The 23,879-nt window shown below is 52.8% G+C and overlaps 2 protein-coding genes across 7 annotated transcripts in view; both read left to right on the forward strand.

Annotated features, from left to right (window-relative positions):
• Window positions 1–35: 35 nt before the first annotated feature.
• Window positions 36–6,804, forward strand: RXRB (retinoid X receptor beta). Of its 2 annotated transcripts, none has more exons than XM_079147834.1 (10): window positions 36–432; window positions 1,083–1,330; window positions 1,825–1,981; window positions 2,312–2,491; window positions 3,801–3,973; window positions 4,345–4,474; window positions 4,675–4,807; window positions 4,916–5,019; window positions 5,349–5,454; window positions 5,573–6,804. In XM_079147834.1, exons 1-10 carry the CDS (start codon window positions 204–206, stop codon window positions 5,718–5,720), a joined length of 1,608 nt encoding a protein of 535 aa, XP_079003960.1. In that variant the 5' UTR covers window positions 36–203; the 3' UTR covers window positions 5,721–6,804. The 2 variants fall into 2 exon arrangements, with proteins under 2 accessions (XP_079003960.1, XP_079003961.1); XM_079147835.1 differs by having other exon boundaries at window positions 37–432; window positions 4,928–5,019.
• Window positions 6,805–7,564: 760 nt separating this feature from the next.
• COL11A2 (collagen type XI alpha 2 chain) overlaps window positions 7,565–23,879 on the forward strand; it is a 29,203-nt gene continuing 12,888 nt past the window's right edge. The window contains exons 1-30 of one of the 5 annotated variants that reach the window (XM_079147812.1): window positions 7,565–7,655; window positions 8,129–8,260; window positions 10,823–10,972; window positions 11,107–11,317; window positions 11,772–11,934; window positions 13,577–13,768; window positions 14,836–14,913; window positions 15,561–15,623; window positions 16,341–16,520; window positions 18,636–18,695; window positions 18,802–18,843; window positions 19,068–19,130; window positions 19,434–19,508; window positions 19,983–20,069; window positions 20,320–20,376; window positions 20,542–20,595; window positions 20,681–20,734; window positions 20,834–20,887; window positions 21,017–21,070; window positions 21,269–21,322; window positions 21,405–21,449; window positions 21,575–21,628; window positions 22,073–22,117; window positions 22,270–22,323; window positions 22,521–22,565; window positions 22,683–22,736; window positions 22,984–23,028; window positions 23,273–23,326; window positions 23,423–23,467; window positions 23,651–23,704. In XM_079147812.1, coding sequence (XP_079003938.1) covers window positions 8,179–8,260; window positions 10,823–10,972; window positions 11,107–11,317; window positions 11,772–11,934; window positions 13,577–13,768; window positions 14,836–14,913; window positions 15,561–15,623; window positions 16,341–16,520; window positions 18,636–18,695; window positions 18,802–18,843; window positions 19,068–19,130; window positions 19,434–19,508; window positions 19,983–20,069; window positions 20,320–20,376; window positions 20,542–20,595; window positions 20,681–20,734; window positions 20,834–20,887; window positions 21,017–21,070; window positions 21,269–21,322; window positions 21,405–21,449; window positions 21,575–21,628; window positions 22,073–22,117; window positions 22,270–22,323; window positions 22,521–22,565; window positions 22,683–22,736; window positions 22,984–23,028; window positions 23,273–23,326; window positions 23,423–23,467; window positions 23,651–23,704 — 2,268 coding nt within the window. In that variant the 5' untranslated portion in view covers window positions 7,565–7,655; window positions 8,129–8,178. Of the gene's footprint in view, window positions 7,656–7,971; window positions 8,261–10,822; window positions 10,973–11,106; window positions 11,318–11,771; window positions 11,935–13,576; window positions 13,769–14,835; window positions 14,914–15,560; window positions 15,624–15,678; window positions 15,928–16,340; window positions 16,521–18,635; window positions 18,696–18,801; window positions 18,844–19,067; window positions 19,131–19,433; window positions 19,509–19,982; window positions 20,070–20,319; window positions 20,377–20,541; window positions 20,596–20,680; window positions 20,735–20,833; window positions 20,888–21,016; window positions 21,071–21,268; window positions 21,323–21,404; window positions 21,450–21,574; window positions 21,629–22,072; window positions 22,118–22,269; window positions 22,324–22,520; window positions 22,566–22,682; window positions 22,737–22,983; window positions 23,029–23,272; window positions 23,327–23,422; window positions 23,468–23,650; window positions 23,705–23,879 lie in introns of those variants that run through there. The other 4 variants (XM_079147811.1, XM_079147813.1, XM_079147814.1 and 1 more) reach the window with 4 other exon arrangements.

The following is a 23,879-nucleotide window of genomic DNA, read 5'->3' on the forward strand; positions in this document are numbered from 1 at the left end:
TAGCGACGAGACTTCCCGTCTGTACAAAGATGGCTGCCACATAGGCGCTGTCATTTTGGTACAGAGCTGAGCTAGGCGCTTAATTCGACCCGATCCAGGCCAGAGGCTTTTTCTCTGGGGTTTCCTCGTGGTCAGCTAGTCCCCTAGTCAATCCTTGGGAACCCCTGGCACCTCTTCCGTACCCCTACACTCAGCCAGGAATCATGTCTTGGGCCGCTCGCCCGCCCTTCCTCCCCCAGCGGCATGCCGCAGGGCAGTGTGGGCCGGTGGGGGTGCGAAAAGAAATGCATTGTGGGGTCGCGTCCCGGTGGCGGCGGCGACGGCCCTGGCTGGATCCCGCGGCGGCGGCGGCGGCGGCAGCCGGAGAACAACAAACCCCGGAGCCGGAGCCGGGGGAGGCTGGACGGGACGGGATGGGAGACAGCGGGCGGGGTGAGTGTCCTAGCGGACGGGCAGGAGAGCTAGTGACCGCGCTATCTGCACCCCTCCCCCATTCCCTCCCCCAGCGCTCTTTCCCTGGCGCTCCCGCCCCCTTGTTTGTAAACACGCGTCCTCTCCCTCCCGAGGGCCGTAGCGCCCTCCCCCCGGGGCGGGGCGGGGAGGGGGAGCTTCCGCCCTCCCTTTGGTGGCCTCTGAAATCCCTGCACTTGAGGTCCCGGGTGTGAGGAAGACACGATTCCTCCTGAACTTGAGGACTCTGGACGTTTGAAGGCAGACCCTGCGTCCTAAGAGGGGTGTCTTTCCCCTGCACGCTCATGGAGGGGGTTGGCTGGTCCAGCCCACGTGCTGCCCCACCCAGGAGACACCTATACCCGGGGTGACCTGGTATTCATTGAGATGCTTTGGTTGTAATTTTTTCTCACCAGAACTATCTTCCCTCCCTTTTGTCAACCCCCTCCTTTCACCACAATTAGGAGTTAAACTGTTTGACAGCAGGGTATTTCTGGACTTGGAGATGTGTGGAGTGGGGTGGGTGATTGGAGAATTATTAAAGTCTTCAGGTGGATGACTGGAAGACTCATTTTCTCTTTTTGTCTCTCCTGTCTCTGTGTGTCTCTGTGCTGTATGTACCCTTCCATCAGATTCCCGAAGCCCAGACAGCTCTTCTCCAAATCCTCTTGCCCAGGGGGTTCCTCCCCCTTCTCCTCCTGGGCCACCTCTGCCCCCTTCATCAGCCCCATCCCTTGGAGGCTCTGGGGCTCCACCCCCACCTCCAATGCCACCACCCCCGCTGGGCTCCCCCTTCCCAGTCATCAGTTCTTCCATGGGGTCCCCTGGTCTACCCCCTCCAGCTCCCCCAGGATTCTCCGGGCCTGTCAGCAGCCCCCAGGTGAGAGGTTGTGACCCACTTACTGCCTCTCCACTTTCATTTCCTTTTTCCTTGTAACCCTAGATCCTTGTTTGAACTTCCCATGGCCCACTGACCTTCCAAGACCTTTAGCAGGCCTGTGGTCCTTAAGAGGCCCTTAGCCCTTCCTGAGGTGACTGATCTTCCATTGCATGCTTCATCCCTAACTATTTTAAAAAAAAAAATCTTGATGTCCTCCTCATATGTCAGTGAGTTTCCACCCATCTCATCCTGTCTGCCTTTCCAAGACACATGCCCTTCAGGGCCACTGTGTTTCACAGTTTCAAGGCGGAACTGTTTTTCTCTTTGGGGTTGTGCTCCAGGGATGACCCTTTTTATAGACTGCAGTATAACTAATGCCCTATACAATGTGCAATGCAGGCCCTGCCAGGTGGTAGGGAATGATTTCCATTACCTCTGAGAGATTCTGCTTCCCAATGAGTCTCCCTGTGACCTCCCTATTTCCCCTGTCCCAGATTAATTCAACAGTGTCGCTCCCTGGGGGTGGGTCTGGCCCCCCTGAAGATGTGAAGCCACCAGTCTTAGGGGTCCGGGGACTGCACTGTCCACCCCCTCCAGGTGGCCCTGGGGCTGGCAAACGGCTTTGTGCAATCTGCGGGGATCGCAGCTCAGGTATGGGGCTTAGAACATAGTCACAGAGGAAGAAGGAGTCCTGGTACTCCTGGGTTGGGTCAGAGTAAGTGAGCTGGGGAAGGCTGAGGAGAACTAAGGAACCCGAAGTTCAGATGTGGGATAGAATGTGTGGGGTGGCCAGAGGGAAAAACGAGCTTGTATAGGGCTTCTGAAAAGTGGGACTGGGTTATCTCTTAATTTTCTGGTTCATCTACATTGAGCAAACAAGGAGGACTTTGACTAAGTTTTGCTTACAGGAAATTTGTAAGAGACTTAATGGTGAAGAGGTCTCCATGCAGCCTTCTTATTGCAATTCTCCTCCCCATGTAGGCAAACACTATGGGGTTTACAGCTGTGAGGGCTGCAAGGGCTTTTTCAAGCGCACCATCCGTAAGGACCTGACTTACTCTTGCCGGGACAACAAAGACTGTACAGTGGACAAGCGCCAGCGGAATCGCTGTCAGTACTGTCGCTATCAGAAGTGCCTGGCCACTGGCATGAAGAGGGAAGGTAAGGAACTTCTCCCACCTAAGCTTCCCAGTCCACTGGTCCTTCCTTTCCCACTCTACTGGTGGGAGAGCAGGGAGGAAGTAAAGGGAAGACTGAAGGAAATCACAGCCTGTGTACCTGTTGGGAATGTGGGAATATTCTTTCTGTCCTCCAGGGGGCGATGTTTGTCTTCTCACTCCCTCTCATTGGCTCTTCTTGGTACCCTGCTCTGACCCCTGAGTTTCCATCTTACTGGTTCTGCTTGTAGCCTGCACTATGACCCCTTCCCAGCCCAGGCTGGTCCCAGGATAGGATAACCTTGCCTTACCTATGATGGGCTTCTCTGTCCCCTCTAACTTGAGGGATCCCTCTTCTCTTTGATCCCATCTCTCCTCCTCTGGTCTTCATCTCCCTGTTCTCTGTGGTATTTCCTCCTACCTCTGAGACTACCCTCTCAAGCTATAAACCTTACTGAAAGGACTTACCTTCCCTTCTCTACGTTTCTATCTTATCTTCTTGAGTCTGGTTCCTGGAATTCTGAGACTCTTCAGAGAGTATCTTGATCAAATCCCTTCTTTAGAAAAGATGAGCTGGAAGCCTGGCTTTCCCAAGATCATGCAACAAAAGAGTAGTAGGGCCAGGATCAGAACGCTCATTTTACTACCTGTTATATTGGATCAGAGGGACATAAGATTTGCATCAGGCATGCTTGGTTTCAAATGTAGGATCTGCCATGTATTATGTGAACATAGGCAAGCTATTTATTTATTTGGTACAAGGAATTGAACCCAGGGGCACTTAACCGCTGAGCCACATCCTCAACCCCTTATTATATCTGATGTTGAGACAGGGTTTTACTAAATTGCTTAGGGCCTTCCTAAGTTACTGAGGCTGGCTTTGAATTTGGGATCCTCTTGCCTCAGCCTCCTGAGCTTCTGGGAATTCAGGCATGTGTCACTGTGCCTGGCTGCAATTTAGCCTCTTTAAAGCCCAAATTCTTCACCTTTAAAAGTGGGAACAAGAGGTCCTTACAATACTTGAATGAATGTTAAAACATGTTTCTTAGCACTAGTTTAGGTTAGGCAATTAGCACTGTTTAAATGTCAGCTTCCTCCCTAATTCCTTTACCCTCCTCTTCCTCTTGACTTTTAATCTTTTCTTTAATAACTGCTGCTTCCAGAGTGCCCCAGTCTGCCTTTTCTAGTGATTTCCCCAGTTGCTATAAATATTTCCCAAGAGACATCAGACTCTGATAAGACCCTAAGGATGTTTCAGAACTCCCTCATGGCTGGCTGCTGACCTTTCACTTTTTTCTCCCCATCCCCTGCAGCCGTACAGGAGGAGCGTCAGCGGGGAAAGGACAAGGACGGGGATGGGGAGGGGGCTGGGGGAGCCCCGGAGGAGATGCCTGTGGACAGGATCCTGGAGGCAGAGCTTGCTGTGGAGCAGAAGAGTGACCAGGGCGTTGAGGGTCCTGGGGGAACCGGGGGTAGCGGCAGCAGTGTGAGTGATGGGATCAATCCCTCTCCTTTGTGATGGGGGGCGTGGGGAGGGAGCCTAGGTCTGTTATTTCTGCCCCTTCCATTCCCCTCACAACTTTCCTTACACTGCCTGGGACTGGGAATGCTGCCAAACAAGACCTCTCAAACATTTCAGGTGGGTGTGTTAGTTCCCTCCATCTTCACTCCCACTGCAGAACCACAAGCAAATAAGTTAACTCTTTACATGAGTGACAGGGAGAAGCTTGGTTTATAGAAATTGGTCTAAATGAAGGAAGATTATATAGAGGGAGGGGATGTTAAAAGTCTCTTACAAGGAGGGCTCCCAAAGTACCTCTAGATCGTCCATAAGTCTTACCCCCCTTTTCCCTGCAGCCAAATGACCCCGTGACTAACATCTGTCAGGCAGCTGACAAACAGCTATTCACACTTGTTGAGTGGGCGAAGAGGATCCCACACTTTTCCTCCTTACCTCTGGATGACCAGGTCATATTGCTACGGGCAGGTCAGTGACCTTGAATTCCTTTGACCTCTTGACATTTGACCCCTATTTGGCCTCCTGACCTTCAATGACCCAGTGGCCTTACCTTGCATATTCAAGGGAGCCAAGCTTGCTGACCTTGCCACCTCTTCTCTTTCCTTGATGTGTTTTGAATTCTATGGCCTGAGCTCTCTCTCCTGACCCTTGCTGCCCCCCCTCCCCAGGCTGGAATGAGCTTCTCATTGCCTCCTTCTCCCACCGGTCCATTGATGTTCGAGACGGCATCCTTCTGGCCACAGGTCTTCATGTGCACCGCAACTCAGCCCATTCTGCAGGCGTGGGAGCCATCTTTGATCGGTCAGTGGCCCTCGGCTGGCTGGGCTAGCCTGTAGGTAGAGGGGGGTGGGGCTATAGGCTGGTCCGTGTCCAAGGCTGGCTGAGCTGTGACCTTTGAGTGACCTGCAGGTCCCTCTCCAGGGTGCTGACAGAGCTAGTGTCCAAAATGCGTGACATGAGGATGGACAAGACAGAGCTTGGCTGCCTGAGGGCAATCATTCTGTTTAATCCAGGTAAGAGGAGGATTACCCCTCTCTTTCAAGACCAAGGCTATCTTGGAGCCTCCTCTTCTCCAGAGACTCCTAAGTTACCCAGCTATCCCCCTCAGTAAGACCCTCAATCTGGAAATCTCCCAACTGACTGAGGAAAAAACTACTTCCTCTGATATACTCCCTTTCTGACCCTATCCCACAAACCCAGTGGGCCCTGCTTCCCTTGCTTGGCATCTGGCAAAGGGCAAGTAGGTGGAGCCTTAAAGGGGTATCTTGTGGGCCACATCTGCATGTCTGCCTTGATTTGATTTGCCTTCCTTCCTCTTCCTCCTCTCTTCCTGCCATCCTAGATGCTAAGGGCCTCTCCAACCCCAGCGAGGTGGAGGTCTTGCGGGAGAAAGTGTATGCCTCATTGGAGACCTACTGCAAACAGAAGTACCCTGAGCAGCAGGGACGGTGAGATGGGGCTTTGGGCACTGAGGCCCCCCAGCAGGGTGGGGAGTATGGTAAGGGTATGTGCTTCTGGGCCTGTGTGCTTCTGGCTCTTATGCCCCTTCTCTCTCTTCCATCTCAGGTTTGCCAAGCTGCTGCTACGTCTTCCTGCCCTCCGGTCCATCGGCCTTAAGTGTCTAGAGCATCTGTTTTTCTTTAAGCTCATTGGTGACACCCCCATTGACACCTTCCTTATGGAGATGCTTGAGGCTCCCCACCAGCTGGCCTGAGCCCATGCCAACACCCACACGTGGTGCTCCTCATGCTTGAGGGGTGCTGTATAAGAGGACTCAGCCTGGGACAGGGTGGGATGGACTGTGTTCCCAGAGAGGAGTACAGAGCAGAACCAAGACCTCCAAGGGATTCATCAGCTCTCCAGTGGATTTGCTTGGTATCCCAAGTCAGAGGGGAACCCAAATCCCTATGAGGACTGGACGTCTCTCTTCATTTTCCTTGAGTCTCTGAATTTGTCAGGGTCTCCCATGATTTGGGGTGATTTCTTACCCCTTGTTCCTCCCCCAGCACAAAGCACTGGCCCTGCTCCTGGGATCCTGCTTCCTTCTCATCCTGACTTACTCCCATCTGAAGAGTGGAAGTGGGAAAATCCCTAAAGATGGATGTTGGGGGGCAGGCCCCTCAAACTGATGGGCATGGAAGAAGGGCTCTGATAGGCCGCCTTTCTTCCAGACCTGACAGATGGGGACCTCTGGAAGAGGGAGTGGGTCCTGTCACTGTCTCCTGCCCTGAATCCCCTTTTACACTTCACCTCCTTCTGCAGTCAGACTGAAAAATAAAGAAAAAAAAGGTGGTGGTGGTTTAAGGGACTGGTGGAGATGTAGGAACTGATCTGATATTTTTAATTTCCTCTGAGGATAGGGACTTGCAGTTAGACTCAAAGAAGTACTGTACTTTTCCCAGGTTGACTAAGAAATGCCAGTGGTGGAGGTATTTGGGTAAGGCGGGGCCCTGAGATGGTCTGGCCTTGGGCCTCTCCAAGAACTGGCCTTCCCAACCCTCTCTCTCCCCTTCTTCCTGTTTAGTTTAGGAAAGGGGTCTGGGCTGTGATGATGCCCTGGCTGGCTGGTTTGGTGAGTGTAGTCCCTGGGCCCTTTCGCAGCTCTTCCCCAGTCCTGAACACAGGTGTAGGCTGGGGACATAGGATCCTGGCTTGAGAATTGAGGGGAGGTGGCTAGCCTGCAGAGGAGTGCTGAGGCTGCATGAATTTTTGCCCGGCATCTCTTCTCTTTGGGGTCCTTTCCTCTCCCTTTACTCGCACATAAAATCGCTTTCAAATTAAAATCGCAGTTTTCTGGACTCAGGTGAATATATATGGGGGTGGACAGCGCCGTACGGGCTTGGTATAGGGGGTATCGGGTTGGGAGCTCCTGATGCACTCCCTAGAGGCAGCCGAGGCCGACGTTCCCTGGGGCCCGAGAGGTTGGCGCAGGGTGGGGGACACAAGGCTCGCTTTGTCGGGGAGGGGGGAAGAGGGTGTGCCAGGCTGGGGGCGGGGCCAGCCGGAGGAGGAAGGGAGGGGGGCAGCCGCTTCTCAAAGGCGCCTTGTTCGCTTATGCCCTCCCAGCGCCAGCGGGCGGCGGCGCCTAGGCTTGCTCGGGCCGGCTTTCTCTCCGGCCGCGCCGCGGGCTCCGGGCAGACCCGGCGCGGTGCCCGTTCGTGGGGGCGCGCTGGGCGCCGAGCACAGCGGCCGGTCTGGAGTCGGCCCACGTCCTTGAGTGACCCCGTTTTCCCGGACCCTACCAGGGGCATCGACGACTCGCTCATCCTATCACTGGGTCCCTTTCACCTGGGCTCTCGGACTCCCTTACCTCGTCCCTTCATTTTCACCTCCTTGGTCTTGGTTAACCTGTGTTTGTTCCACTCTCTGGCCTCTCTTTGCCCCAAAGCCGGCTTCCTCCGCTCTCTAAAGGAACCCCTCCCCTCTGCTCCCCACCACCAAGTTGGTCGCTATCTATAGCCTCGTCTATAAATACCCGGGCCCCGTGCCGGCTCTGTAATTACGCGGGGCGGGGCGAGGGAGGTAATTATGGAGACCTGATTACGGGTGGGCGTGGGGGTGGCGACCCTCGGGTCCACCTCTCTCCTCCCACTGCGACCTGAATCCCGCCCAGGACTCTGAAAGGGGGATCTGGGCCCCCAAGGGGGAGGTAAACCAGGGGTGCGTGTGACTGGACCTTTGGGTCCCAGAAAAGGAAGGGGCCGGGGAAGACAGTGTGCTCCGTAAAAGGCGATCTTAGGGTACCGGTTATTGAATCCCTGCAAGGAGCAGGAGGGTATAGATCGAGGGTCTGTAACAGAGGAAGGTTTCCTGTCTTCCCATCCCTAACCCCCGCCCCGGCCCAGGTGGGGAGATCGAGGGTGGGGTTTCCCCTCCGTGGTTGTGGGCGGGCGACTGGAGGCGGGGGCCGGACCGGGGGGCGGGGGCGGGGTGGGGGCTCTGTGCCGCCGGGTGGCCGGGGACACACAGGATCGGCGGCCACCGAGGAGGGAGCAGTATCCGAGCCCCGACGGCACCTAGCTTATGGAACGGGGCTGCTGAAAGCTGTCGCTGCGGGCAGCCTCTGACCTCTCCGGGATCCCGGGTTCAGAGACTCACAGCCTGCTTGCTGTCTCCTGTCAGCCTCGGGGCGTCCCTGGGTCCCTGGGACCTGGCGCTCTGATCGCCCAGCCATGGAGCGGTGCAGCCGCTGCCATCGCCTCCTCCTGCTCCTACCTCTGGTGCTGGGACTCGGCACTGCCCCGGGCTGGGCAGGTAAGAGAAATTCCGAAGCCTGGTCGACTGAGTCAACAGAAGCTCTCAGTATCCCCTCGGGAGAGGACCATTGATACCTGGGTCAGGAGTTTCTAAGTTTAAGAAGGGGATTTTGGGTATCCAGGGTTTAGGCTGGAAGGCAGAACACCTGAATTCTTCGGAGTGGGGATAGGGATCCCTCTTTCTTTAAAGTGCCTGGAGGAGGGTAGGTAAAGCTGAAAGAATGAGGGTCACCAGAGACAGCTCTGAGTGCTTCTGTTGGTTCCTCAGGAAGCTCGGAAGATGGCCAGGGCCAGTCTGGTCCAGGCTTTACTGATGTTGGGATGGAAGGTACCAGTGTTGATGGGTGAGGGATGAGGGATGAACATCTTGAGGCAGAGCAGCGGCTAGTATGCTGAGAAAGAAGGGATGCCTGCACTGTCTGTCCCATTGGCCTCCCCCTGCAGTGTGCCCTACCCCCTCCCTGTGCCCTCGATGCTGCCACGCGGCTGGCTCTGGGGAGCCCTAGGGCTGGCTGCCAACAGGACGGCCGCTGGACAGGCCTGGATCAGGTGTCTGAGACTGGAGCCAACTCTTTGCATTCCTGCTCCACCCCTCCTCCTCTGGCCAGTAGGGCTCCCCTGGGACCCTGGTGTCCATAACCCCACTCTTTCCCTTTTTCCCCCAGGACCCAGAAGTTCTGGCTCCTAGAAAGGAGGATTTGATACAGAGCAGGAGGCTAGGAGCAGGGGGCAGGCTGGAGCTAATTCCCCTGCAAAAAACACTGGGAACTGATTTGTTTGTAACCTGCTTATTCATTTCTTTGCTTTGGAGAGAAAATGACCAAAATGGCAGCATAAAGAATTTAGATTAGATTACAGAAAGAACTTCCAAGGTCTAAAGAGTGAGGCTCAGGGACAGGATATTGATGTGTATTATGTCTGCAGAGTCTAGGAGTCTTTCACAGGGGAAAAGGAACTCGGCATGAAGGCAGGGGGGATGGCCATGATGACTGTCTCCTATTTGGGGGATGAGTGGGTGGAGGTGGGACTCTAGGGAGATGGATTACTGTGGAAGTTCTGAGATTAGAGAATAGGGCATTTGGGGATTCAGAGGTTGAGGGTGATGGGATGCCAGTGGGGAGCTGTGGGCAGATGAGACAGTGGGATGAATGTGGCTTGAGGTGGGAAGAAGGTGGGCGGGTCGTGGGTAGCTGTGCATAGAATCCAACTGTATTCTCCTGGGCTCTGGAGGGGGGTGGGGGCCTCCACGGTCTCCTTGGCCTGGGGTCTCTGTGAGTCTCTGTGTCTCATTCACCTTCATCTCTCAAAGCGGCCCTTGTGTGTTGGTGTTTGCGGAGCTGCCACACGCAGGGGCCAGGTTCAGGCGGGGGTGGGGGGAAGGCCGTGGTTTCCCGGCTCCTGGACTCAAAGGGCCTTTTCTCTCCTGCCTGCCCCACCTCACCCACCCCACCCAGCTCTGCTCTCCTGACTGCTCTGGCCTCTGCCCTGGCCCACACCTCTATGAACATTTTGCTGGAACTTTTTGGGGGATTTTTTTTCCAATCTGGAGCTGATGGTATGAGCAGTGTGTATGCTGGGGAACAATCCAGGAAGAGGTGACCTTTGTCTTCCATGGAGTTTGGGCCCTAGGAAGCCAAGGCTTGGACAGACCAAGCTGAAGGCCTGTGATTTGAATCTTTGGATCACAGGTGGTGGGAGTGGCAGGGCAGGATGGAGGTTCCAGGTGTGGGGAGCTTGCCCGGGTTTTGGGCAGGAACTCTGATGGGATCTACAGATGTGTGGCTTGGGGCCCTGGAGCTGCTCCTGCTCTGCGTGGCAGCTTCAGCCATCCCCTCCACCCCGAGTCTGTCTTGCAAGCCAGGGGGACACAGGCTCTGGCGATAGCTCTTTCTTGTGTCTCTGATTATCTCTCGTATCTCCTCAGCATGGGCAGAGTTGTCCCCACCCCTCTAAGCCCAGGATCTGTAGCAGCTCAAATTCCCCTCGCATAGAGCTGCCTCTCTGCTCTTTTCCTGGTGGCTCTCCTGCCCCTCCCGTGCCCAGAATGATCGATTGCCCAGATGTTGTTTGTGCTGGAAATGGGACAGATGCCAGAAAGCCAGAGACTGGGAGATATGGAGAGGGAGGGAGAGAGGGGGGAAAAACAGGGAAAGAAAAGGATGGACAGAATGTGAAGGAAATGGAGAAAGACAAGACAGAGAAAGACCAACAGGTGCAGAGACAGAGAATATGATACATAGAGTGAGAGAGGATGAGACAGATGGTGAGTTGAGAGAGAGATTAAGAGATATTAATAGAGAGAGATACGCAGTGCTGAAAGAGAGAGATCGGGAGGAACTAAGGAAGACAGATGTTAGGAGTTGAGTACTGGCCAAGCTGCCTTCCCCTCCGGGTAACTTCGTGCTTCCCATCCATATGGACCCCATTCAGGAGAAAGTAAGGGTCAGGTGACCTTTGCTTTCCAGGGAGTTGGAGGATGCTGAGTTCTAGACCCCAGTGTCCCCTATCTAGGCTCTCCTAAGGGCATGCTCTTTCCCCTGACTCTCATGGACTCTCCTAGGTGCACCCTCTGTGGATGTGCTCCGGGCTCTGAGGTTTCCCTCCCTCCCTGATGGTGTCCGGAGGGCAAGAGGCATCTGTCCAGCTCATGTGGCCTACCGAGTGTCAAGACCTGACCAGCTCAGTGCACCCACCCGCCAGCTTTTCCCAGGTATGTGTGACAAGGTCAGGGAGGGAGAGCAGGGAGAGGCAAGAGGACTGGTGGAGTCTGGGATCAGATAGCAAGAGGGAAGGGCTGTGTCGTCGTCGCTCACTCCATCTGTGTATATCTTTCTTGGGTACCAGGAGGTTTTCCCAAAGATTTCTCTCTGCTGACTGTTGTCCGGACCCGTCCTGGCCTCCAGGCTCCCCTCCTGACTCTCTATAGTGCCCAGGGTGTACAACAGCTGGGCCTGGAGCTTGGCCGACCTGTTCGCTTTCTATATGAAGACCAGACTGGACGGCCTCAACCCCCTGCCCAGCCGGTCTTCCGAGGCCTCAGCCTAGCCGATGGCAAGTGAGTCAGTTTCTCCCTGGCCTGTCTGACAAATACGTCTAGGAGAAAGTGCCCCAGGACCCCTGTTCCCTAAACTGAAAAATCCTGCCAACCTTTTTGACCACACAACATCTACACACTGTCCAAATGCCAGTCACTTCCAGACCAGAGTTTTGGCTTTAGAATCTATATCTTTGCTCTGCCTGTAGTACTAGCCTGTACCTTGAACAAGTTAACTTTTTTGAACATCAGTTTCTACATCTGTAAGACAGAGATCATAGAATCATTAACAATCAATTGAGAAAGCCATCACACCCAGCCTGGGCGTGGTTAGCACTCAGTAAATGGTAGCTATTATGATCAACACCATTACTGTTGCCTTCAACACTTCCATCAGCCACTCCCAATCCTGTTGACCTCCCCTCTTTCAGTTAGTCAGTCATTCAGTCACCACAACCTCTCTCCCCATGACCAGGTGGCACCGTGTGGCTGTGGCTGTGAAAGGCCAGTCTGTCACCCTCATCGTTGACTGCAAGAAGCGAGTCACCCGGCCCCTTCCCCGAAGTGCTCATCCTGTGTTGGACACCCGTGGAGTGGTGATCTTTGGTGCCCGCATCCTGGATGAAGAGGTCTTTGAGGTCAGCAGAGCAGTTTGAGAAAAGAGTGATTTCTGATTCCGTATCTCATGCCCATTCCTCGTCTGGTTCCAGCACTCCATCTTCCTTTTCCCTAGACCTTTATTTTTTCCCCCTATGAATTTCTATTTTCATTTCCAATCTTTAGGGCTAATTTTCTCTGTTGGAGAATTAGATACCACTTATATGAATGGACAGCCCACAGCCACCAATTCTGTCATTCAGTTTTCATCTATCCACCCAATCTATTCACCCACCTACCCATTCACCCAGTCACCCACTGGCCAATGTATGCAGCCACCACCCACTCATTTACCCATTTATCCATTCATACATATACCCACCTATTCATGCATTTAGGCTTGTATCTCCCCACTCACTCATCCTGCCCAACTACTTCCTTCTTCAAACCACACATCCATCCATCTATTCACTCATCCACCACCCCCACATCTACCTACACAGATGAGGTCATGTGTGCATACATGTGTGCATCCATTCGCCTACCTATCTAGCACCTGTCCTTCTAGCAGTTCAACCTCTTTCCTTCAATGCATTCACCCAGCCATCTCCTCACTCACCCACTCCCCATGTGGCCATCATTTATTCACATATTAAATTCCATCCATCCATTTACCCACAAATCAGTATCTGTCTGCTCTGTGCCTCTCATTCACCCACCAATCCACTGATACTTTTATTCATTCATTCATTCATCATCCATCAACACTCCCATTCGGTCTTGATGTGAGTGCTTGTTCACTTATCCAAACATCTATCCTTTCACCCACCTACCCTGTCCATAAACATTTTCTGAATACCTGTCTCTGAATCCCAAGGAGCTCCCAGTTTAGCACTGGAGATGACACATTATCCCCAAACTGTGTGTAAGGCTGGATGTCTAAGTAACATGTGTGGGCACAACTAACTGACCTTGGCATTCAGAGGGAAATTCCCCTCCCCCATTCCTAGAGGTTCTAAAATTTCTCATCCTCACTGCCATTACAAAGCCAAGACAACTGACTGGACCTCTGTCTCAAGAAGCCATGGTGAATGGTTCACTCATTACCATAAAGGGCAGGGCATAGGCAATTTGTGTTGAACTTAAAGTTGGAAGTCCTGTATTCTAGTCTTGATTCTGCTGCTCCAAGTGAGTGACCATGGGCTAGTCATTGCCCCCCTTCCACTCTCTGATTCTGGGACTGAACCCAGGGACACTCTATCACTGAGCTACATTTCAGCCCTTTTTATTTTTTCTATTTGAGACAGGGTCTTGCTAAGTTGTCCAGGCTGGTCTTGAACTTGCAATCCTTCTGCCTCAGCCCCTGAGTTGCTGGGATTACAGGCATGCACCACTGAGCCCAGCATCATTGCCTTTTTGAGCTATTTGAATGTATCTGAAAAATGGGCATAAAGATCCTTGTCCTACTGACTTTCTCAGTTGTTATGAAGGTTCTATGAGGTCCTTTGAAAACTGAAAAGGGCATGGGAAGGCTGGTACTTGGGAGGGCTGGTAATGACCTTCTCCCATTACATAGCTTTACCTAGGATTGCCCTCCTACCCTTTGTCCTATACTATGCCCTCTGTTTCTCTCTGGATCTTTCTTCACCTCCCTCTGATGGTATTCCTTTCTTATCTTTGCAGGGTGATGTCCAGGAGCTTGTCATTGTTCCAGGAGTCCAAGCTGCCTACCAATTCTGTGAACAGAAGGATCTGGAATGCGAGGGGAGCCAGAGGGAGAGACCTCAGAACCAACAGTCTCACAGAACCCAGAGATCTCCAAAGCAGCAACCATCAAGACTTCACAGGCCACAAAACCAGGAACCCCAGCGACAGGTGAGGGAGTGGGACAAACCCACAATTGCGGCACACTGCAGGAGGGGCAACACCCGGGCAACTCCCCAGGGGAAGCCCCCTGTGTTCCAGAGCTCTCCACCCCTCTTGGGCTCACTTTCTCCTCTCCTTAGCTCCCTTACTCAACCATACCAGCTCAGTCCCATCACCCCTCTCCTCCCAGTCCTCATTCATCAACCTTTTTATTTTCATTTAAAAATAAAAAGAGTCATTATGAAGAATTCATGGCTGGGAGCTGTGTTCCCTGCTTGTGCTTCATCCATTCTTCCTGGAACCGTGTCCTTGGGTTCCCCATCCTTTTCTTGAATTAAGAGATTGGAGGCTGGAAGTGTGGTGCACACATCATCCCAGCTACTTGGAAGCTGAGGCAGGAAGACCACAAGTAGGAGGCCAGCCCTGGCAACTTAACGAGACTCTGTCTCAAAATAAAGGGTTGGGGATGTAGCTTGGTGGCAGGGCACCCCTGGTTCAATTCTCCATATTGAGAAAAATAAAAATAAAAGTAAATTGGGAGATGGGGGGGAGGGATAAGCCTTGAGGTAGAAGGTGGGAGACCAGAGTAGGGGAGACAGAACTAGGAAGAAAAAAAGTCGAGATGGTAAGACCAAAGAAGAGAAATGGGGAAGGAGGAGGAATGGAGGGAGTCCTAAAGAAGTGGTCATCTGTGGAAGTGTGGGGGTGGGGAGCCCCATCTCTAGTCCTCACACATGAAGATGCAGGATCGGGCTGTGGTGGGGAAAGGGAAGGGAGACTGGATTGGGTGGAGTCTGGGTGGTTAGGGTGACAGTTATGATCTGGGTCAATGGTCTGAAGACTAAAGGATCAATCTCTTAATCATGTCTGCTCTGTCCCATATGTGGGACCCACTCCTTTCCCGCCTCCCCGCATCTCCCTCCTGACCCCATCCTCTTTTTATCCTCACCCAAATCCATGTCCCCTGTTTCCCACCTCCCAAACCATCTCCTTATCTTCCCCTCCCCACCCTTCCTGCCTGCAATGACCCCATTTCCTTCCTACCTATTCCCTCCCACCCCCTTCCCTTACCCCAGCCCACTGAGTCTCTCTACTATGACTACGAGCCCCCCTATTACGATGTGACGACTACGGGGACGACCCCTGATTATCAGGTAAACTTGAGGGACCCCTACATTTCTCCCCTTCCTCCCAGCACCCCCTGTAAACACCTCCTGTGCCATCTTCCTCCCCTCCCCAGTTTTTGGGGAGAGACACCATATATTTAGTTTATGAAAGTTGACTTACTGCCCCTCCCCTGTCTCTCTGCTGCAGCTATCTCAGAGCCCCAACCACAGGGCTCCCCCTTCCCCTAGGGGGCGGCGGACCCCTCCCCGAAAGTCTAACCCACCTGCCAAGCGGTCAGCATCCCGGCAGGCGTCCCCCTCATCTGGCTGGAGGCCCTCTCAAGCTGGAGGCTCTGGCCCAGCTGGTGGCCAGCCTCCCCACTCTCGACGCCCAGCTCGTCGGGCAGTTCCCCCCACTGCCCGGGCCCCTCCCAGGACCAGAGGCAGCGGTTACCGGCAGGTAGAGCCGGGGTATCCAGATCTGTGCCCCCAAACCTCTAAACCTCGGGGATTCACTCTCCCCAATGTTCCTCTTCAAAGGGGCTGCAAGATCTGCGATTTCCCCCATCCCCCAGCACAGAAACACACTGCCCTGGGGCGGGACAGGTGCTGCTTTGCCTCCCGTGTGCTCTAACCTCCTCTTGCCTTTCTCCTCTGCGCCTCCGCTGCTCTCCTCTCCCTCCCCTTGGGGTTAGGACCCCGCCCCAGGTGAAGAGGAAGAAGTCCTGGAGTCCAGCCCCTTGTCACTCCCAGAGGAGGTAACTCCACCCCCACCGTCATCCCAGCTGGGGGCAGTGGGCTTCTGGGACCCACTCCCCTGGCCCCACATCTCTTGATGAACCAGCCCTGGCCGGAGGGCTCCTTGTCATATCCCTGTGTGGCCTCTGTCTTCTGATCACTCCAGACCTATTGGTCTGCTTGTCTAAGTGCAGCCCTTTTCTTTGATGTCCATGCCTCTTTCTATTTTCCTTTGTCTATGGAGTAGCTTCCTCTCCCTGTTGGTGTCAAGTGGACTTACTTTCTATGTCATATTTTCATCCTTAAGATCCATTTTCTGTCCAGGTCTGTCACTTTTGTTTTCTTTGCCCAGTCCCTCCCTGTCTGGTCATTTTCTGGACTCCTTATCTATTGTCATGTTCATGGACTGTTCTCTGTGTCCAGCCCTCCGGCCACCCTTGTTATCCACCATTTCCCCCCTCACAGCCCATTTTCTGGACATCCCTTGCCATTTTTGGCCTTGGATGGCTATGCCCTTTCTATTCAACCACTCCCCTGCTCTTCCTGTCTAGAAAAGTTCCCATCCCCTTCCTACTTGTTTCTGTCCCCACTTCCCTAATCCCAACCCACTGAGTCTTGTGATCCTTGTGGCTTAGGATCCTTTGGGTTAGAAGCTGTCAAACCCTGGGGCCCAGGGAAAACCTCCTCTTAGCCCTAATGCCCCCGTCTACCCCCTCTCCCTCCCCATCCCCGGGAAGGAGCAGACAGATCTCCAGGTCCCCCCCACAGCTGACAGGTTCCTGGCAGAGGAGTATGGGGAGGGTGGCACAGACGCCCCAGCAGGGCTCTACGATTACACCTATGGCTATGGGGACGATTATCGTGAGGAGACGGAGCTTGGCCCTGCCCTCTCTGCGGAGACAGCCCACTCAGGAGCCGTAAGTGAAAAGAGCTCCTCTTCCACCCTGACCACCAGTGGGCGCTGCAAGAACTGCTTCCTGTTGGTTTTGGTCATTGTCTGTTGGCTGTAAGCTGCTTCCCATTGGTGGTTTGCCATTTTCTGTTTACATAAGATGTCTGTGCTGCTTGAAAAAGTTACTTCCTGCCTTCCCTTGCCAGATGTCTTACCTTGTGATTCTTTGTGGATCCTTCTGCCTGTGGTGATTGGGATTTTTCTTTTTTAAAATCCTATGGGCACTTCCTGTCTTTCTTAGCCACTTCCTGCCTATATCAAGCTGGATTTTATAAAGCTTTTGGTCAATAAACAATTACCTTGTGTCTACTTTCAGTCTGTCTCTGTCATTCCCTCTAGGTCAATACATTTTCTTGTCCATGTTGCTGTCAAAACGATCCAACTTCCTGTGTCACATTTTGTAACTCACAGGTCACTTCTTATGTGTCTCTTCCTGTCTTTTCTAGCTATGGCATTTATCTTGGTGACAGTGTCTGGTTGGATTAAAAAGGATCTATTATTTATGTTCCAATTCTAGTTTTTCATGCTGTTTCATGACAATTTCCTCTGATGATAAGCTACTTTCTGTGAGTCTCAGGTTATGAAATCATAAAGTTTCTATTGTGAACCTTGCTATTTATCATAGCAGTTTTTATGTGTCTTAACCTTGACATTTGTGTTTTTCTGGATGAATTACCTTTCACTGTCATTATTCCCTTGGCAGGAATCACTTTTTATTTATTTTGTGAATTTCTTTTCTCTCTGGGTCATGGTAGCCATGTTTTTGTTAAAGGTCCTCTTCCTGGATCCTCTTTTCTTGGCTGCTTCCTGTCTGTCTAACCACTTCCTGTTTGTCCAGTTTGTTTTCCAGCCATCTTGGCCATGTTTAATTTTTCTTGGCCTTGGCATCATTCTTGCTTCCAATGTTTGTGTCTTTGTTTTGTCTCCCTTAGTGGTTTCCCATGTCTTCAAACACTCCCCGTCAGTTGGAATATTTCCTGTCTACTCCATTTCATCTTTTGCCTGCCTTGCAGTTATGGCTGCCTCTTGTATCCCACTGCCTCATCCCACACCTCCCTTCTCTAATATTGCCACCCTTGACCCCCTGCTGCCTTTCCCTTGTGCTGCACTCTGGGTATTTGGGATTGATTGGGGATTTGGAAGAGTTGGGAATTGATCATTACCACTTGGTCAGGATTGAGGGGGCATTTGAAAATCTTTGTTTGAGAGGTGGTGGTGGTGGTGGTGGTGGAAACATTCTCCCTGTTATTATCTTGGTTCTGGCCTTAGAATTTGGAGCATGCATCTGAGTGGAAGTATGGAAAGGAGGGAACTGGTGGACTTGGAGTATAAATGAGGGCCAGGGGAAGGGTGTTGCATCCTTGCTGGGAAAGGAACTGGGGAGTTTTGAGGAGTCCACTCTAAGGCTTGCATAACTAAGCCCAAGAGCTGTATTTTTCCAAAAGCTAGGTATGAGTCTTGAGTTTGAGATATCATGGGGTCTGCTCTTCAAATCTACTTAAAATATGTATGCTTAACTCTGAGAAGCTTTTAAACTTGTGAACCCCTTGAAATTCTAAGTAGAATTCTATGCATAAGGGCATATGTGTTGTATTTTCGGGTGAAAGACTCATAGCTTTCATCAGATTCTCATATGAATCCATACCCAACACCCTAATAAAAATCTATTCACAGTCTTAGATTCTTTTTGATGGATTGGGATAAGGCTGAGGAAGTGGATGATTTCTTAAGGTTCTAAGGATTCTTGAGGTCAAAGAAAGTTTTGGGAGATAGGGTGAGGTCCTCCACAAGAGGGTTTGGGAAGATTGAAGGTTTGCAATATCAGAAAGGGAAATAGGTTCTTAGGGAGATGGAGAAGTTGTATGTGCTGAGGTGAGGCTGGGAAAGGTAGGGTATGGGGAGCGCCGAGGTCTTCTTGGCTGGTTTGGGAGGTCTGAGAAGAGGGAATTTGGGCGGGGGGATTGAGAAATTTGGAGGCAGGGTTAGGAACCTGAAGATGAACTTTGGAGTTGGGATGGGCAGTCCTGATGTCCTGGTTGCTCACAGGCCCCGCTGGGGGTTACATGTGTGTCTCCCTCAGGCTGCCCTTGGACCTCGGGGGCTGAAGGGAGAGAAGGGTGAGCCTGCAGTACTGGAACCTGTAAGTTACACTGGTCACTGAGCTGAGGGAGGTGGGGAGAAGAAAGGGAAGCAGGGGTGGGGGTGCTGGCCCTATAGCCTCTGATTTTTAACTTTTAACTCCACAGGGTATGCTTGTGGAGGGGCCCCCTGGCCCAGAAGGTCCTGCGGTGAGTGTCAGTGTGACATTAGCCTCTGTTCTCTTTTCAGAGATGTTTCCCGAAAGCTTATCCATGGCTTTGCCTGCACCCAGGTCTCTTTCTCAGAACTCTGAAAAGTAATTCCAGTCAAGGCTTCCAGATTCCCAGATCTCTTTTGTAGAGACCTTCCCTCAGCCACATGCCCCTCTTCTGTCTGATGCCTACACCTGACCCCCTCTTCTTTTGATCTTCAGGGATTGGCTGGTCCTCCTGGCATCCAGGGGAACCCAGGCCCAGTTGGAGACCCTGGCGAGAGGGTAAGGGTGCGATCTGCTGTGGAGGTGGGGAGCTGCATTTGTACTCAGTGTGGGGACTGAGTATCTTCAATTTTCTTTATTAGGTGGCTATTTGAAGGGGCAGTTGTGCTTCACAGCCCCCAGAAAGGAGGGTGTATTGTGGTTGGGGAGAGCAGTAATCTGGTGTCTCACCCACATTGAGGGGGCTCTGGAAAGATCTAGGGAAGTCAACATTTATTCTTTTGAGGAGGTTTTCAAAATGATGCCCAGGCCCAATCATCCTCTTATTTGTCACCCTATTTTTCTTATTCTTTCCTACCCCAGGGCCCTCCTGGCCGAGCAGGACTCCCTGGATCCGATGGGGCCCCTGGCCCTCCTGGCACATCCCTCATGCTCCCAGTGAGTAGTCTTCTGGGCTTTGGAATGGACTGATGGGGAGTGCAGGGGAATTGTGTTATGTCACCATGACCACAAGGTGGGGAAAGCCATGGAGGAGTCTCTAGAGACCATCAACCTGAAGGGACGGCTCTTTGTTACGGGATTGGGGCCTCATTAGATGACTTAGAACCAAATATGGGTCTTCTAGAATCAAACTTGGATTATCTAGAACTGGCAGGAAATCTTCTATTTCAGAGGTCTAGAACCAAAGGAGAGTCTGGGAAGGAAGAGGCTAGAGAATGGGGAGGAGAGCAGGAGATGAGTTTCCAAAAACCTCCTAGTGTTTGTGAAGAACCCACAGGAGATGCTGGAGGAGGGCACGAGGGGTGTCCTAGAACCTGGGGATGGGGCAGAAATGTTGGATGAAGCTTCTGGCTGGGAAGGCCACATGGATTTTTTAGAAGAGAACTTGGACCTTCTCTCCTTGCCCTTTAGTTCCGGTTTGGGAGTGGTGGGGGTGACAAGGGACCTGTGGTGGCAGCCCAGGAGGCTCAGGCCCAGGCGATTCTGCAGCAGGCACGGGTAAGGAGGGTTGCGGTGGTGGTGGTCCTGATGGAGGTGTGGTGGGAAAGGGAAAATAGTATGACCAGGATGGAAGTTTAGGTTGGGGTAAAAGGAAAACTGGGAAGGTCTGGGTTGGTTTGGGGTTGAGAGGGAGGTTGGGGAGAATATAGAACATGGGGTGAGGATTAGGAATGGAAAGGCAAATTTGGAAGGTTGGAGTTCTCCAGCTGCCTCCTCCTCAGCTCTGCTGTTGCTCCTATTCTCCTAGCTGGCACTCCGTGGACCCCCTGGCCCCATGGGATACACAGGCCGTCCTGGACCCTTGGTGAGTGAACGGAGTGTTGTGGAAGAGGTTCCTTTATTTGTATGTGTGGGTATGAATGGTTCTGGAAAAGAACCAGATTGGCAGTTGTTTTGCTTCTTTTGTAGGGGTTGCTTTGAGGTTGCTGTTGGGTGTGTCCTTCAATATGGCCATCCTCTCTTCTTACAGGGACAGCCTGGGAGTCCTGGCCTGAAAGGAGAATCTGGAGACCTAGGACCTCAGGTGACAGCTCTCATAACTGATACCTAGCCCAATGCTTCCTCCAACCCCATCTATATTAACCGTACCCCTGACTCTCCTTCACCAGGGCCCCAGAGGACCTCAGGGTCTCACAGGCCCTCCTGGCAAGGCTGGGCGAAGGGTGAGGACCCCGGGGGTAGGATGGGTGTAGGTGGGAGATGGGGCGTGGAGGGTGAAGGACTGTGCCCCTGCTTGCTCTGACACCACCTTGCATCTCCAGGGACGAGCAGGTGCTGATGGAGCCCGAGGCATGCCTGGAGAACCTGGAGTGAAGGTAAAAGGCATGGGACCCTCAGGGGTCAGGTGCCTCCAGGGTACAGCCTCTCCCTTTCAGGACACAGTGAGGAAGGGTAGGTTGGGAAAGTGGATGGACCTTCACTCTAGCTGTCCCTCTTCATTTTAGGGTGACCGAGGTTTTGATGGACTCCCAGGACTACCTGGAGAGAAAGGCCATAGGGTGAGTAATTAGGGGCTTGGCTCTTGTGATGGGGGCAGATCTCTTGTGGAGGGAAGTAGGGATCTCCAGGCAAGGTGGGGTGGCTGGGGAGCTCAGCAGGAGCTCAGTGAATGTAATTGGTTGGCTAATTGAAGAGGATCAATGTCTGTCTGTGGTGGGGGCTCTGAGGCCCCTCTTAGCTGTAACCCCATTTTCCAGGGTGATACTGGTGCCCAGGGCCTTCCTGGGCCCCCTGGTGAGGATGGAGATCGGGTAAGTGTTGCAACAAGGGTTGGCGCTAGGAGCAGAAGAGGTCTAGAAGTCAAGGATGTCTCACTGTGTTCTCCTCCTCTAGGGAGATGATGGGGAGATTGGACCTCGGGGGCTACCTGGAGAGTCGGTGAGTGTCCAAGGGGTCAGGCTGGAGGTAGGGCTTTAGGGAAGCCCAGGTAGGGACAGGGGCACAAAAATAACATGTGTTCTCTTACCCAATCATGCTATCTCCTTCTGCAACCTTGAATGCAGGGACCTCGAGGACTTCTTGGTCCCAAAGGCCCACCTGGTATTCCTGGGCCCCCGGTAAGTGACTCCTTGACTTCCAACCCTGACCTTATGCCTTGACCTATCCACCTCTTCACCCTTCCTAACTGCCTCCCTTCTCCCTTTCCCTCTGCTTCCCTGCTTCCCCTCCCTGTGGCTTTCCTGCCCCTGGCCGCCCATCCCTGCTCCAGCTTTCACTTCTAGAAGCTCTTGGAGGGCCATATGGCGCCGTGCACCAAAAGCTCTGAGTGCAGCCAAAACAAAAATACTCAAGAAAAACAAAACAGAAACCCTCTAACCCACAGATCCACAGCCTGCGGATCTGGGATGGCTGTGCTTGCTTGGGTTTGGAATGAATTGATGGTTTGACTGATGAGTGTCTGCCTGGTCCACCCTCTGGAATGACCAGGCCTCTCAGAAACCACAGGTCCCTGCAGGCCTCACCCCACCTTCCAGCCGGCTCACACCCCTCTCATGTTTCAGGGAGTCCGAGGCATGGATGGTCCCCATGGCCCCAAAGGGAGCTTGGTGAGTGATGGGCATGGAGATCTGGCAATGGTGGCATGTTCAGTGCCATCTTAACCCCCTCCCTGCTCCCTGCTCTTGGATGGCCCTGCAGCTCTCTGCCCTGTTTGTTCTGTCACTCTCCTTCTGACCCCTGCCTGGCCACATGCTTCTAGGGACCCCAGGGAGAGCCAGGACCTCCTGGACAACAGGGAACTCCTGGGACCCAGGTAAGTGGCCCTACCCACCCTGTCCTCCTTTAGTGACTTCCCCTGGGCTTCTCAAGGAGTCAGACTCTGGATGGGGACAGAAAATTAAGGGTTGCAGTCCCTCATTGCTCATGCTCTGAATGGGGAATTCAGAGGTTGACTAAAGAGAATGTACCACCCCTGTGAGGTCCCTGTGATTTCTCTCTCCCTGTGTATAGGGTCTTCCTGGGCCTCAGGGTGCAGTTGGTCCTCATGGAGAGAAGGTGAGTGGCTAAGTGATTTGAGGGAGAGGGCTCTCTGAGGGGTTGTATAGGGAGGGCTTGGAATATCTTCTGGAGTTTTGCCTATGTTAAGACCTGATCCTCCTCATCTTCCCATAGGGTCCTCGAGGGAAACCAGGGCTCCCTGGCATGCCTGGCTCAGATGGACCCCCGGTAAGTGGGTCCCCACCTCTTAACCCAAATTTCCCTTAGCTCTTCTCCCCAGCGCATCCTCTCCAAGCTTCCTTAGCAACCATCCCCACAGTGTATCTCCTGCACTGGAAGGTCACTAGTGGTGTCTGTTCATGGTCAGGTAGTCTTTGTTAGGAAACAGGGGAAATTTGGGTTGGAAGAAGTATAGGGAGGGGTGAAGGGAAGATGACAGGAACTAGAAGTCACATTCTATATCTTTTACTTCCAGGGTCACCCTGGGAAGGAAGGTCCCCCTGGAACTAAAGGAAACCAGGTGAGCTCCTCCATGCCTCCTTTCACCCTTTGAAGGAGTCTCCACCAAGACTCTAGGGCTTCAAAGTCCTTGGGATTTCCTTATCTCATTATTTACATGGCTATGACAATATTCTCAGTCCCCAGATCCTGGAATCCTATTAAAACTCAAGTGTTGTTACTGTACTTCCATTTCTTCTACTCCCTGAGGTCCCCACAGTGACACCCTAAGGCATCTTTATCAATGGCTGTCTTTGTTCTTCTAGGGTCCATCTGGACCTCAGGGTCCTCTAGGTTACCCAGGACCTCGAGGTGTCAAGGTAACTGACCACGGGGGAGCCAGATAAGGGTCTTAGGAGCTTGGTCCTTCCAACCCAGCCTCCATCCTCTGATCTCTGTTTTCCCTCTGATTCTAGGGCGTGGATGGAATTCGGGGTCTGAAGGGTCATAAGGGTGAAAAGGTGAGCACTGGCGCCCAGCTCACCAGCACCTTCTCCCTGACCACCTCCTTCCCTCAGCCTGCGCCATGCTGCCCTCCAGCTCCTGAAGTCCACCCTCCACCTGTATTCCCTTCTGTCTGAATTTGATTTTAACCCTCCAACCCTCCATCATCTGTGGTGTCCTCTCACCTCCATCTTTCTTAGGGTGAGGACGGCTTTCCTGGGTTCAAAGGTGACATAGGTGTGAAAGGTGACAGGGTGAGTAGAAGCTCCCACACTGGTCCCCCAACTCCATGTCCTAATGATCCCTCACTTTGGAGTCCCTAGTTGCCAGCTTATTCCTTAAGATTATTCCTCCTCAATTCCAGTGCCTGTGCCCCTTTAGAACCTGAGCCCAATAGGATGACAGCCCCATGGCCGGTGCCGCACTGGT

The sequence above is a fragment of the Sciurus vulgaris genome (genome assembly GCF_902686455.1).
Source record: "Sciurus vulgaris genome assembly, chromosome: 7".
NCBI classification, from domain to species: Eukaryota; Metazoa; Chordata; class Mammalia; order Rodentia; family Sciuridae; genus Sciurus; species Sciurus vulgaris.